The sequence below is a fragment of the Doryrhamphus excisus genome, chromosome 3 (genome assembly GCF_030265055.1).
Source record: "Doryrhamphus excisus isolate RoL2022-K1 chromosome 3, RoL_Dexc_1.0, whole genome shotgun sequence".
Taxonomy (NCBI): Eukaryota; Metazoa; Chordata; class Actinopteri; order Syngnathiformes; family Syngnathidae; genus Doryrhamphus; species Doryrhamphus excisus.
The window spans coordinates 10,661,536-10,676,144 of record NC_080468.1 but is presented as its reverse complement, the minus strand read 5'-3'; the positions used below and the strand labels follow the sequence as shown (position 1 = coordinate 10,676,144).

The 14,609-nt window shown below is 37.4% G+C and overlaps 1 protein-coding gene across 1 annotated transcript; it reads right to left on the bottom strand.

Moving 5' to 3' along the window:
• Positions 1-1,086: 1,086 nt before the first annotated feature.
• Positions 1,087-9,135, bottom strand: LOC131125508 (ceramide synthase 2-like). The gene is made up of 11 exons (XM_058067126.1): positions 9,033-9,135; positions 8,402-8,572; positions 5,189-5,306; positions 4,825-4,943; positions 4,694-4,751; positions 4,560-4,610; positions 3,779-3,871; positions 3,532-3,660; positions 3,343-3,452; positions 1,560-1,713; positions 1,087-1,402 (listed from the first exon to the last, which is right to left on the bottom strand). Exons 2-11 carry the CDS (start codon positions 8,566-8,568, stop codon positions 1,202-1,204), a joined length of 1,200 nt encoding a protein of 399 aa, XP_057923109.1. The 5' UTR covers positions 8,569-8,572; positions 9,033-9,135; the 3' UTR covers positions 1,087-1,201.
• Positions 9,136-14,609: the final 5,474 nt, after the last annotated feature.

The window sequence follows — 14,609 nt, the reverse complement described above, 5'->3', positions numbered from 1 at the left end:
CAACTTAGTTTCATGTGGCCATCGAACTCACAAACATGTTACTGGCAACAATAGTGACCAGTGGGATAACCCATTATCTACATATTACCTACATATTAGCTACATATTATCTACATGCTAATACACATAGGCTAACTTTCTACCTTACTTTCTGCTGCTATGTAACACTCTCCAACACGCGGCCCACGGGCCAAATGTGGCCCGCAGGACACTAGTTTGAGGCCCCCACCTTGATATGAAAGTTTAATGTTAGTGCGGCCCGCGCAAGTTTGATATGGATGCCGTATGGTATCATGTACCCAGAAAAAATTATTACGTTTGATTAATGTTCATGTTAAAGGTTAAATAACTGTTAATAGTTGTCCTCCCGATCCGTGTGGAAGTGGTAATTTTTGGCTATTTAAGTTTAAAGGAAATAACTTGAAGGCTACCGTTTAGGACGCTAGCTCTCTAGTTTGCGAGTTAGCATGTGTCTCAAGACCCTGCAGTTGCGCAATATGTTGTAAATAAAAAGAGTATAAATGTGACTATAGTCGTGTTTTGTCATGTCTACAGGGCTCTAATAATGCTTTGTTCATTTTAATCGGAAAAAAATAATTTGTCTACCCACCAACTATATGTGGTTTCTTAAGTTTTTATTATTTGCCCTTTTATTATTATTATTATATTTATTTATTACTGATTGATTGATTTTCGTTATTCTTGATTTGTTTATTTATTTTTCATCTTAGTTTGTGCGGAAAAATAAAAATTAAGATATTTGAGAACAGTGGAATGTTTTATCAGAGCTTTTCTTGTAGAAAATCGGAACCAAAGCAAAGTTTTTCAAACATTTTTGTTTTTGATAAATGCTTTTTTTTTTTCTTTTTTCTTTGGAAAACCTGATGCGGTACAGCCTCACTCAGACCCTAGCTCCAGTGGCCCCTAAGTAAAGTGAGTTTGAGACCCCTATGATGGAAGTAACATGCTAAGACAGTATCTTTTTGTGTGTGTGTGTTCGCTACTACAGTATCTCATTGGGTCTCATTACATACACCGACCAAACTTAATGTTGTAAAAAAAAGACACACACGGCACAAAAACAGACAAAAGGTGACTTTACTTCCAACATGAAATCTCACTACATCATATACGAAGTACTTTCATGATACAAACTACAGTACATAGGCATTGAATGACCACCCGTGTATAACGACGGTTTTTACTGAGCTTTACGCATTTTGTCGGCAATGGAGGCCCTGTGGTTGGTCAGGTTGTTGAGGACACAACTGGTACTCAGTGGGGGTAGTTTGTACTTCCTCATATCTTTACTTGTCTCCTGGTAATAATCTCTGTCTTGGACTTCTTCTTCTCTATCCTGCTCCACATCACTGTCTTCATCGCTGCGTTCATCTTTTTCCAACTGAAGGCAAAAACATGAACTTTAAAATAAATCCCGCAATAATTACTTAACAAAAAAGTGCTCTGATGGCTCTATCTGTGGATGCGACCATTATTGTTGTTTATTCAACGTAACTTTCCTGAATGAAACATATCATACAATATGAGTGGAGTCTCACCTTTCCTTTGAAGAATTTATAAACCATCCGTAAGATTAATCCAGCCCAGAAGACATGCAGCCCTTGCAGCACCATCAGGAGGATGTTAAAACAGTAGTAGCCAGCGAAGGGTTGGAAGATCTCCATGGACAGCACAAGGGTGGTATGGATGATCCTGGGAATCGGCACAAAACAACATTTTCATGTTGGGAGTAGTTTTTCCCAACCTTTTTTTGAGCCAAGGCGCATGTTTTATCATCAAAAAGAAGCTTACAGCACACAGGAATGCCTAATTTCCGACATGTTGCAGACCCAATCCCTAACGCTGGTCTACAAGCAAAATGGTTCCGGAACAAAATTAGTGACATTTGTCTTGGTTTAGGTCACTAATAAAGAAAAAGTAAGTCAGAAGTGCAGATTGGCTATAGTTTCCAAGATACCGTATTCGGTAAAAATAGGACATTTATGCAAAAATGAGGCAGATGAGGCAAACGGTTGTTTATCAGAACGTTAGTCCAGTTAAGCAACCAGTTCTACCTGAAAGCCTGTCTGCACATTCCCATACATTCATTTTAATTTCATTTTCATTTTAATATGTCTAGTGTTTTGAATTCTAATGTTTGGTTTTTATTTGCAGAAATCTCAGCAAAACGTTTCAGATCATTATAAGCAGCTGGTGGCAAAATCCTGAAGTGTAACTTCAATATCTTCATAAGAATAATAATTCCCCATGTCACACTTGGTAATATGATACGGTACATTATGTACAGTACGGAGGTGCTAATGCATGCTTTTATTTCCTGTCGTTTAGATTACTGTAATACTCTGCTCTCTGGTCTTCCCAAAAAAAAGTATTTTAAATCTCCAATTATTACAGAACTCAGCCGCACGTGTGCTGACGAGGACCAGAGGGCGGGAGCACATTAAAACAGTTTTAAAGTCGCTACATTGGCTCCCCGTCCGCTTCAGGATGGATTTTAAGATTCTCTTACTGGTTTTTAAATGTCTTAACGGCCTTAATGGCACTTTCTTATTTATCTGATCTGCGTTTACCATATCAACCCCCGCGGGTGGACCCTGCGGTCCTCCGGCACTGGCCTTTTAACAATACCAAAACCCAGAACTAAAACCCACGGTGAGGCAGCATTTAGCCACTATGGCCCCCACCTGTGGAACAGCCTGCCGGAGAGCCTCAGGACTGCAGAGACTGTTGATATTTTTTATTTTTATTTTATTAAAGACACGCCTTTTTAATCAGGATTTTAACTCATATTTTTAAACTTTTCTTATGTTTTTATCTTTTTAGTCCTATTTTATGCTTTTAGTCTTTAGCTTTTAACTCCTTTAAGTCCTCCACACTGGGGGCTGTGTCGGGTCTGCTGAGGGGGTGCCATCCTTGGGTCCCTTCGACCCGGCCGGCTGGGGGTTCCTCCCTTTAATGTGGGGGTCCGCCCGTCTGTCGGAGTCGGGGGGCCCCGGGTGCTGGTCCCCCGATGGCACGGCCTGCGGCTCCTCCCAGTGTGGACGGCCCCAAAGGTGGCGTTTCCGTGATCCTCAGTGCCATGCCATGTCTCCCTACTGTGTGTGATTGTGTGTGTGTGTGTGTGTGTGTGTGTGTGTGTGTGTCTAGTATGGAGGGTCGGAGGGAGGGGCTTTCTTAGTATTTGTTTTTCCTTTTAATTGTGGTAATTGTTTTTAATTCTGTAAAGCACTTTGTGTTGCATGTCTTTGCAGGAAAAGTGCTCTACAAATAAAGTTGATTTGATTTTGATTTGATTATGCTGTGGCACAAAAAAGTACTTACTTGCTGGGAAAAATCACCAATCGAGTCAAAAGGAAGACAAGAGTAAAGACGACAAACAGCGTGTCGCATACTTTCCTCCACCCAGAGCCGTAGTTAAACATTTTGGCAGACTGTAAAACATCATAGAGAATATGAACTCAGGTACAGGATCATCGGTGATATACTAAGTTGTCAAATAATGCATATTACCTCCAGTAGGATGTCAGAGGAGTCATGAAGAAGCATGACCAAGGTGCCAATACGGATGTAGTTGGCGCAATAGGAGAAACTCAGAAGAAAGATGGTGGCCAAATGGTGGACCACTTGTTCTTTAAAATCCTGGCAAATGAAGCAGAACAGTTGGTTGAAGGTACTACATAAAAAAAACTATAGATGACATACAGTATATCCACACTTGAGTGTCATATACTTATATATACTACGTATACGTATACACCTTCCTCTTGATGTCGACAGAGATGCGGAGCAGCAAGGAGCCGTAAAAGCCCAGCTCCAGCATGTAGTACCAGTAATGGACTCGCTGCATGGGCTGTGGAGGAAGCGGAATCAAACATGACTCAGTGATTCCCAACCACAGCCATTCGTTGAATAGAGGAGTTAGTTGGGGCAATGCAGGTGTACACTTAACTGAAATCACTACTGACATAAACATACAGTTAAATGGTTCCAGACCTCACAGTGAGTAGTAGGATTCAGTCGTTATTAATAGTATATTTTTTAAGCTAATGAATAGAAAACATGTTTATGTTTATTTTTTTTAACAATATTCAAGCCCTCTAGACATGAAATAACAGCCATTTAACTCGTATTACCTAACACAGTACTAGATACAATCACCAGGTCGCTCTTTAGTCACGACTCAATACAACCGTCATTTTACAAAGAACGCTAAAATCATCACACAGCGACTTAACACTTAATAGCTAAATAAGCAATAGACGGAACTTGTCGTTGCGGACTTCCCAATTGCTGGTGTTTGAAGCTTTCTTTGGTCCCATGGCAGGTTATTTAGCAGTCACACTCAATTAAAAAAACGCCCAGAGAGTGAGTCAGCAACACATAAGGTGCTTGATTCCGTGGAACAGTACAGTACAGTACGGGGTTAACTGACTAGTTTGTTCCATGCAATATTAGTAAAAAAATGAAAACCGGGGCATACTAAAACGGAGGTTTTACTGTATATTGACCATGTTGATAAAAGATTGTATTGTTCTGACCTGAACAGGATATTGCCTCCAACATTCCCTGAGGTCCCAGAACCAGGGTGCCTGCAGAGAAACCGCATTAGTAATAACAGAAATTCAAAAAAAGGAATATTTGTTTTGATGCAAAACGATACTAGAAAACTCACATCAATCAAGCAAACCAGGCCAGCAATGAAGGCGGTGAGGTAGAAAAAGAACCTCCAACTAGGAAAATAAATCTGTCAAATTCAACTGCAAAAGACAAGAGCAAACTGAAGGGTGAAACGGAAAACCTTACGCTGCCTCCCCAAACTTCCTGGTTTGACACGGCCTGTCCTGCTGCCTGCGACGTCGGAACCAGGTCTCAATTTGTCTCTGACTTTTGCCGCACAGGAACATTAAATGAACAATATCGCCCTGAGAAAACAACATGGTGGAGAGTTAGCATGCTAGTACAACTAAATAATTCAGTTTTTTCATGAAAGCATCAAGTGCATGCTTAATATTGGATCTATTGGATCTCAGTCCATTGTGCAGCCGTACCAAATGAAGTACTAGGTATGATCCGGATCCTGTGACACTTGAATGAACAAACGAGTACGATACATTTAGTTCTCGTATTACCCAAAGTAACAATTGAAAGGCCCATGGCGGAGATTAACCTGTGTCGGTCTTCTGCTTTGTTGCGTGTAAAAGGACTCCAGTTTTGGGGAAGGCTCCACTGTCATTTGTAGTCTATTCCTAACCCCTAAGCATCCGCCCAAGGGTGGGGCAAAGAACCTGAGGGCAGGAAAAACAAATGATGACAGAACACAAAGAAAGTGGGTGAGATAACCATTGTGAGCGTAACCATTGGCCATAACATGAACAGTGGATTAGGATACCAACAGTTGTATAAGAGCTAATGTAGAGCTAACTGCTAATGTTTTCCTTGGGTGACCTCTTCGGCTGCTCTTACTTGATTTCTTCTTTGAGGCCCCCGCCTTGATATGAAAGTTTAATGTTAGTGCGGCCCGCGCAAGTTTGATATGGATGCTGTATGGTATCATGTACCCAGAAAAAATTATTACGTTTGATTAATGTTCATGTTAAAGGTTAAATAACTGTTAATAGTTATCCTCCCTATCCGTGTGGAAGTGGTAAGTTTTTGGCTATTTAAGTTTAAAGGAAATAACTTGAAGGCTACTGTTTAGGTCGCTAGCTCTCTAGTTTGCGAGTTAGCATGAGTTGCGCAATATGTTGTAAATAAAAAGAGTATAAATGTGACTATAGTCGTGTTTTGTCATGTCTACAGGGCTCTAATAATGCTTTGTTCATTTTAATCTGAAAAAAATAATTTGTCTACCCACCAACTATATGTGGTTTCTTAAGTTGTTATTATTTGCCGTTTTATTATTATTATATTTATTTATTTATTACTGATTGATTGATTTTCTTTATTCTTGATTTGTTTATTTATTTTTCATCTTATTTTGTGTAGAAAAATTAAAAGTAAGATATTTGAGAACAGTGGAATGTTTTATCAGAGCTTTTCTTGTAGAAAATTGGAACCAAAGCCAAGTTTTTTTTTATTTTTTTGTTTTTAATAAATGCGTTTTTTGGGGGGGAGAAAACCTGATGCGGCCCAGTCTCACCTAGACCCGAGCTCCAGTGGCCCCCAAGTAAATTGAGTTTGAGACCGCTGTTGTAACGTGATACATACACGCATGTTTTTTCTGTCCTTGTTAGACCCAGTGCTGCTCTCTGAAGGGAGTAGTTAACAGCATGGTAAGAGATTTTAGTTTTAGTTTAGATTTTTCGATGGCTTTTCTAATCATCTATTAGCCTTATAAAATGATGAACTTGGATTAGCAGCCATAACACGAGATTGATGCAGAGTCAACAGTTGTTGATAGTAGGCCTCTATGCAAAAATGTACATCCTTCTTTGAAAATCATCTGATTCATTTTGTTTGTGAAATGGATAAAATTTTTTGTGAAATGGAATTTTTTTTTTGTGAAATGCATGAAAATTTGTTTTTCTTTAGAAAACAAAGAAATTTGCAAGTGATCCCAAACTTTTGAGTGTGTATATGGTTGTTATTAGAAAATCATCACGTTAGAATTAGAAACACTTCCAAAAAAATTTCTTTTACCATTCCACTTCTATGCGTCTGTATCATGGGAACTGTAAAAAATTGAATTTTTCTCGCTCAATCATGATAATTTTCTCATATCAACGTGAAAACTTTCTCGTTATAACTTGATAAAATCCTCGCTTTTATTAGTTTTCCCGTTCTAAGGTGATACACACAGTATCTTATGAGAAAATCATCACGTTGGAACAAGAAAACGATCTCGTTTGAATGTGATATTATCACTAGAACGAGAATTCGAACGAGAAACACAAAATAATGTCTTTTACCATCCCAGTTCTATGCTTCTGTATCATGGGAACTCTAAGGAATTTCATTTAAAATTTAATATTTTTCTACTTCTAACGTGATAATTTTCTCATATGAACGAGATAACTAAAATTCTCATTTGAATTAAATAGTCATCTCGTTCTAACATGATAATATCATGCTCAAACAAGATAGTTTGAATGTGATATTATCACTGGAACAGAATTAGAACGAGAAACACACAAAAAAAATTTTTACCATCGCAGTTCTATGCTTCTGTATCATGGGAACTCTAAGGAATTTCATTTAAAATGTAATATTTTTCTAGTTCTAACGTGATAATTTTCTCATATGAACGAGATAACTAAAATTCTCATTTAAATTAAATAGTCATCTGGTTTTCTCGTTCTAATGTGATAATATCACACTGAAACAAGATAGTTTGAATGTGATTTTATCACTAGAACGAGAATTAGAACGAGAAACACAAAAAAATGTATTTTACCATCGCAGTTCTATGCTTCTGTATCATGGGAACCCTAAGAAATTTCATTTAAAATGTAATATTTTTCTAGTTCTAACGTGATAATTTTCTCATATGAACAAGATAACTAAAATTCTCATTTTAATCAAATAGTCATCTCATTCTAACGTGATAATATCACGCTCAAACAAGATAGTTTGAATGTGATATTATCACTGGAACAAGAATTAGAACGAGAAACACACAAAAATTTTTTACCATCACAGTTCTATGCTTCTGTATCATGGGAACTCTAAGGAATTTCATTTAAAATGTAATATTTTTCTAGTTCTAACGTGATAATTTTCTCATATGAACGAGATAACTAAAATTCTCATTTAAATTAAATAGTCATCTGGTTTTCTAGTTCTAACGTGATAATATCATGCTCAAACTAGATAGTTTTCTTGTTCTAACGTGATGATTTTCTAATAAAAACATATGTTAATATTTATAAATACAGTAAATATAAGTATTTACTATGTTGATAGTAGGAGGTAGATCACTTTAAAAGTAGCATGCAGGCTGGTCTCCAACAAAAAGAAATAAATAGACCTCACTATTCCAATGCTTTCCATTGTACTTCTGGAGTCGCAGCATATGTAACATAAAGCGGAGGTGAGAAAGCCATCAGGATTCCATGTACCGTACCAACTAGGTATGAAATGGCTGAGACAGGCACAGCCCCTCATGTTCTGGCCCCCGAAGGTTTCCTCCCCTGATGATAACAAAGCTTGTTCTGACAAAACACCTGTTCAATGCCCTGCAGCTCATCCTCCGATACACGCCCTGGATGCTCGCTCACAATCAGGAAACAACGCATGACGTTTTAAGACAAATATTTGCCGGATGATAACCTCATGCGAGGAGAATGTAAGCAAAGGGTTTTTTTTTCACTTCTAGTTGAGCGTACAGTTAAGCGGTAAGCCAGCAATCCATTAAAAACCAGTTAAGTCGGGAACAAAGTACCTCTCAAACACATAACGCAGGAGCACAAAGCCCAAAGCCAGGGGCAACGCTACCAGGAGGTCTCGGGGCAGAGGTCGCTCGGAATCGGACAGCTGGTTCATGTCCTTCCACGTCACACCGGGAGGAAGCCAGTAGTCCTGCCTCCACAAATCAGGCAGCAAATCCATTTGGCTGTGGAAGGAGATTCTACGTATTTATGATTCATTCATTGCATGACGTCATGTATTATACTGTATATTTGGTCCTAAGGACATGTCTTATTATTTATCACAGTCAAACAACAACAATGTGATAATAAGATAAGCTCACGCATTGTTTGCATTACAGCAAAAGAGAAAAGAAAAGCAAAATATGACAATCATGAAACTATGTAGTGCACATTTACTGTGAATATACAAAATAAACTCCTAAAACATTCCTTTTCAATGCATAAGGAATACGTACATACATTCTACTAAATGCACTTGAATGGTGAATATAATACATTTATTTTACACTCAAATGCACCATTGAAATATCAGTAAAAGCTTACAAATACATAGAATTCATTATTTGGGTTAATGTATTTTTGGAGAAAACGTACACTTATCATTTTCCTGCATTAAAATGAACGTTTTATGAATGAACTCACCTGTATGTGATGTCCAGTAAAATCCACACAGTCAACTCCTGTCGGCAGCCTGCTTTTGTGTGTGTGTGTGTGTGTGTGTGTGTGTGTGTGCTGCAGCCTGGCCCAACATCACGTCAAGTCGGTGCAGAAAGGAAGTGGAGGACTTTTCATTTCAAAATAAAGTTAAAAAAAAGAAATGTTTTATTTACTCCTCAGTGTGTTTTTGTGTTTTCTTTTAGTGCTTTCTAGTTGATTTTATTACAATTTTCAATCACATAAAACTAAAACTATCTCATTTGATTGTGATATTATCACGTTAGAACGAGAAACTCTTCCAAAAAATGTCTTTTACCGTCCATGTTCTATGCTTCTGAATCGTGGGAACTGTAAGAAATAGAATTTATAATTAATTAATTTATAATTACAGAACATAACATTTCTTACAGTTCCCATGAAACAAAATCATAGAACAGCAATGGTGAATTTTTTAAAGATGTTTCTCGTTCTAACGTGATAATATCACGTTCAAACGAGATTGTTTTCTCATATGAATGAGAAAACGTTCTTGTTATAACGTGATAAATGTTTTTTATTAGATAGTCTTCTCGTTCTAACATGATACATATATGGAGTATCTTATTAGAAAACCATCACTTTGAACGTGATATTATCACGTTAGAAGGAGAAACATTTCCAAAAAATATCTTTTACCATCGCTGTTCTATGCTTCTGTATCATGGGAACTGTAAGATATTTAATAAGGAATATTTTTTGCGTTCTAACGTGATAATTTTCTCATTTCTACGAGATAACTTTCTCGTTCTAACATGATACACTTCTCATTTCTATTCCATAGTTAAAAGTGATACATATTTTTCCTTGTTATTAGAAAACCATCACGTTAGAACGAGAAAACTATCTCATCATAATGATAGGGAAACTTTCTCGTTAGAATGAGAAAATAGCTTTACCATGGCAGTTCAACACTTGCGTATCATGGGAATTTTAAGAAATGTTACTTAAAATTTAATATTTTTCTTGTCCTAACGTGATAATTTTGTCATATAAACGAGATAACTTTTCTTGTTATAATTTGATAAAATTCTTTATTTATTTTTTATTCGATGGTTATCTCGTTTTCTCCTTGTAACGTGATAACGAGATAGTTGTCTCATTCTAACGTGATAATTTTCTCATATGAACGAGATAACTTTCTCGTTCTAATGTGATACACTTCTCATTTCTATTCCATAGTTAAAAGTGATACATATCTCCTTGTTATTAGAAAACCATCACGTTAGAACGAGAAAACTATCTCATCATAATGATAGGGAAACTTTCTCGTTAGAATGAGAAAATAGCTTTACCATGGCAGTTCAACACTTGCGTATCATGGGAATTTTAAGAAATGTTACTTAACCCTTTCATGCATGACCCATGATAAACTGAGTTAAAAAAATGTTACTAAGTGTTTTTATGTGTCTTTAGACATAAAAATAAGAACTGATTTGGTTCTGTTTTTATACACCAAATTTTCAAGAAGTTATGAATATGTCCACATAGGTGGACAGCATGCGTTTGTGAATTTTGACAAAACGAGACAAACAGCAGTGCTTCAATTGACAAAACTCATCAAACTGCAGAGCTTCAACTGACAAACTACACAAACTATAGTGCATCAACTGACAACCTCCTGATGCAGGTTTGCGCTTTACAGGAATAGGAGGTGGGGAAGTGTCACTTGGTCTCCCCCTTTTGCGGACAGTGCCTGCATTTATCAATGAATGCGCCACAGATGCCTTGAAAGGCAGAAGACCACCCTAGTCCAATCCAGAGAATCTGAGGAGATGCCAGGCATTCACAACGGTTACATCGAGGAAGTGGAAGAACATTCTGATGTACCAGTGTTTGGTCTTGCATCTGTGAGGATACATTGCCACCATTTGGTCCATCAGGTCAAACACTCCCATATAATCGTTGTTGACCTTCACTGCAAATGCCCTGTCCATGGTGATGATCTTCTTATCTTTCTTGGACCATCTCTGTGCAACATCCGTCAGGTGCTTGCCAAGACAGGAAGAGACCAAGTTTGACAGTGAGATCTTCACCATTGGTGACAACAGAGATAGCTCCTCTTCCTCCTTCTTTGAGTTCTGTTGCACTCCTGAGTTTTGTTTGTGCCCCCTGAAGCCTGTTGACCCGGCATGTGCCAGTGACATAGATGCCCTGTTCCTTCAAGACAGTAATTAGTGGAATGCCACGAAAGTAGCTATCAAAAAACACCTTGTGGTTCTTGAATTGGATGTCATCACAGAGGCGCAAGATGACGTCTGCAGCCATTCCCAATTCGTTGACTGCACCTGTGCTGGCTGCACCCCTGTACACTTCAAAGTGGTACATGTATCCTGAAGCCCCTGATCTTGCCAAAATTTTCACACCCCAGGGTTTTGTTTTTTTGGGGATGTATTGCTTGATAGACAATTTGCCTTTGAAGAGCATGATCATCTCATCTATGGCTTGAAACTCCTCAGGATCCACAGCAGTGAGCAAATTTGCTGGAAAAGTACCTGTTACTCATCATGAATAATGCACAAAACATACATATTGATATATACAATACAGCTTACAATCTAATAGCATAAAATGTTGATTTATACAAGGGAAAACTACTTCAGATAAAACATTGTCAAGAGTGATATACTGTTCAGTAATTGCATGTAATTGCATGCAGTCCACTTTGGTGGACATCTGAAAAATTGCAATTTCCTCCCAATCTAAAATCAATACATTGAAATTTTCACAACTATGGTGATTATTAGGTGTTACTTGATGTAGAAATATTTTTTTTACCTGCAGGAGTCTCCTACTCTAGAAGGATTGAGCAGAAATCCCACAGGTGCTAGGCATGTTTTAATTTCTGGCAGCCATCTTCAATGTTGACACAATTATTCTGCAGTTACAATGGTTGACCACACAAAGCAGTGTTGGGTGGATTCTCAGGCGTCCACTCTAGAGGCTTATAAGCAACAATGCCATCAAAACCTATTTTCATAATTGAAAATGACCTTTTAATAGCTGTCCACTGCAGTGACCGTCATGCGTGAAAGGGTTAAAATGTAATATTTTTCTTGTTCTAACGTGATAATTTTCTCATATAAACGAGATAACTTTCTTGTTATCATTTGATAAAATTCTTTCTTTTTTTTTTATTCGATGGTTATCTCGTTTTCTCCTTGTAACGTGATAACGAGATAGTTTTCTCATTCTAACGTGATAATTTTCTCATATGAACGAGATAACTTTCTCGTTCTAACGTGATACACTTCTCATTTCTATTCCATAGTTAAAAGTGATACATATCTCCTTGTTATTAGAAAACCATCACGTTAGAACGAGAAAACTATCTCATTCTAATGATAGGAAAACTTTCTCGTTAGAATGAGAAAGTAGCTTTACCATAGAAGTTCAACACTTGCGTATCACTTGGGAATTTTAAGAAATTTAACTTAAAATGTCGTATTTTTCTTGTTCTAACGTGATAATTTTTTCATATAAGCGAGATAACTTTCTTGTTAGCATTTGATACAATTCTTTAGATATTTTTTATTAGATGGTTATCTCGTTTTCTCCTTGTAATGTGATAACGAGATAGTTTTCTCATTCTAACGTGATGATTTTCTTATAAAAACAAGATATGAATCACATTTATCTTGTTTATATGAGAAAATGATCACAATGGTTCTATTAGATAGTTCATGTTGAGAACAAGAGTCCACACAGTAAACATTTTTCTCGTTCTAACATGATGATTTTCTCATATACGACATATATTTCTTGTTATAACATAATAAAATTCTGATTTTTATTAGATAGTTATCTCGCTATAACATGATACATATCTCCTTTAGAAAATCATCACGTTAGAACGAGAAAACTATCTCGCTTGAACGTGATATTACGTACAAGTTAGAGCGAGAAACCCGTAAAAATATAATATATATTATATATATACTATATTACCATGGCAATATCTACGCTACTGTAGAAACGTCAAGTTTGATAAAACTGGATAGGCACGGCGTGCAGGAAGTGCGTAAAATAATGCATGACTAAACCCAAGCCCAGTTCATGCTTCTGTGTTTTAACACAGAAGCATAGTGGTGGGTCAGGAAGTACGAAAACAAAGGCAGGAAGCACTGTACTTACTAGACTTATTCTTTCTAGTCACCCAACAATAACACCTTTCTATAAAGGTTTGATAGAAAAAAAAAATATATATATACATATATATATATATACATATATATATAAAGACCCATATTTTCCTCATACCATTCTCCTATCAGCTAATGGTATTTGTCACCAGAAGAGATAAAGCCTACAGTCTGCGTTTGGATCATATCACTATTGTCATGCAAATAAGCTTATCTTTGTCACGCACGTTGCCATTTACGCAGGTGTGTCACGCATTAGCTCAACTCCATCCTACTCGCCCAACGTGTGTTCTGGCTCGTGAGCACTTGGAAATAATTTGCATGTTCTGTATCTCCATGGAGGCTGTGATAAATAAAGGCATTTGGTTTAGCATATTCAGGTATAGCAAGCACCTGGCTGGTGTGTGTGTGTGTGTGTGTGTGTGTGTGTGTGTGTGTGTGTGTGTGTGTGTGTGTGTGTGTGTGTGTGTGTGTGTGTGTGTGTGTGTGTGTGTGTGTGAAAATGTATTATTGTGAATGTGCATGTGAATGTGAAGAGATGATTTCCGGGATTTGACCTTGTTTGCATGTGTGGGTGGAGAGTGTTTTGTTTGGGATCATTTGGGGATGAACACTATGGAAGAAGCCTCTGTTGGAGGTCAATTGTCCTGAGTCACTGAAGCTCAAATTAGTTCATTTACCACACTAATGAGGGGCGGCCTTTTTTTTTTTTTTTTTTTTACAATCCAAACCATCTGTGGCTGCCAGATACACAACAGAGAGCTCTTTACTTGCACAGTTTGAGTGCATAAGTGAGCACATCTTTGCTTTGTGTTATAGGAGACATAGCAAATCAGTGTCATATATAAGAATATTATATTTATTTTGAATTGATATTTAGGGTTTTAGGGTTAGGGTTGGCCACCAGTCCAGAGTGTACCCCGCCTCTCACCCGAAGACAACTGGGATAGGCTCCAGCACGCCTCCCCTCGTGAGGATAAGCGGTAGAAAATGACTGACACCTACATGTAGGTATAATGCATACCAAGTATATATACATATAGTTCAGTATATTAGGGAGGTCCAATGGGTATCATTATTGATAATTATCGACCTGATATCAGCTTAAAAGTGTAATATTGGTTCATATGTGTATCAGATTTCTTCCTGACTATTAAAATCTGTATTTGCTTACTTTGGGTGAATTATTAGAGAATTATTAGAGAATTGAACCATACAGTACAGTAAAAAAAAAACAATAGACAGACAATAGATAAGAGAATAGAAGCCTAAACATTTCATGTTATGTAAGCTAGTGCCTCCTAGCGCTTCTCCTTCACATCAAGAGGAGTCAGTTGAGGTGGCTCGGACGCCTCCCTGGTGAGGTGTTCCGGGCATGCCCAGC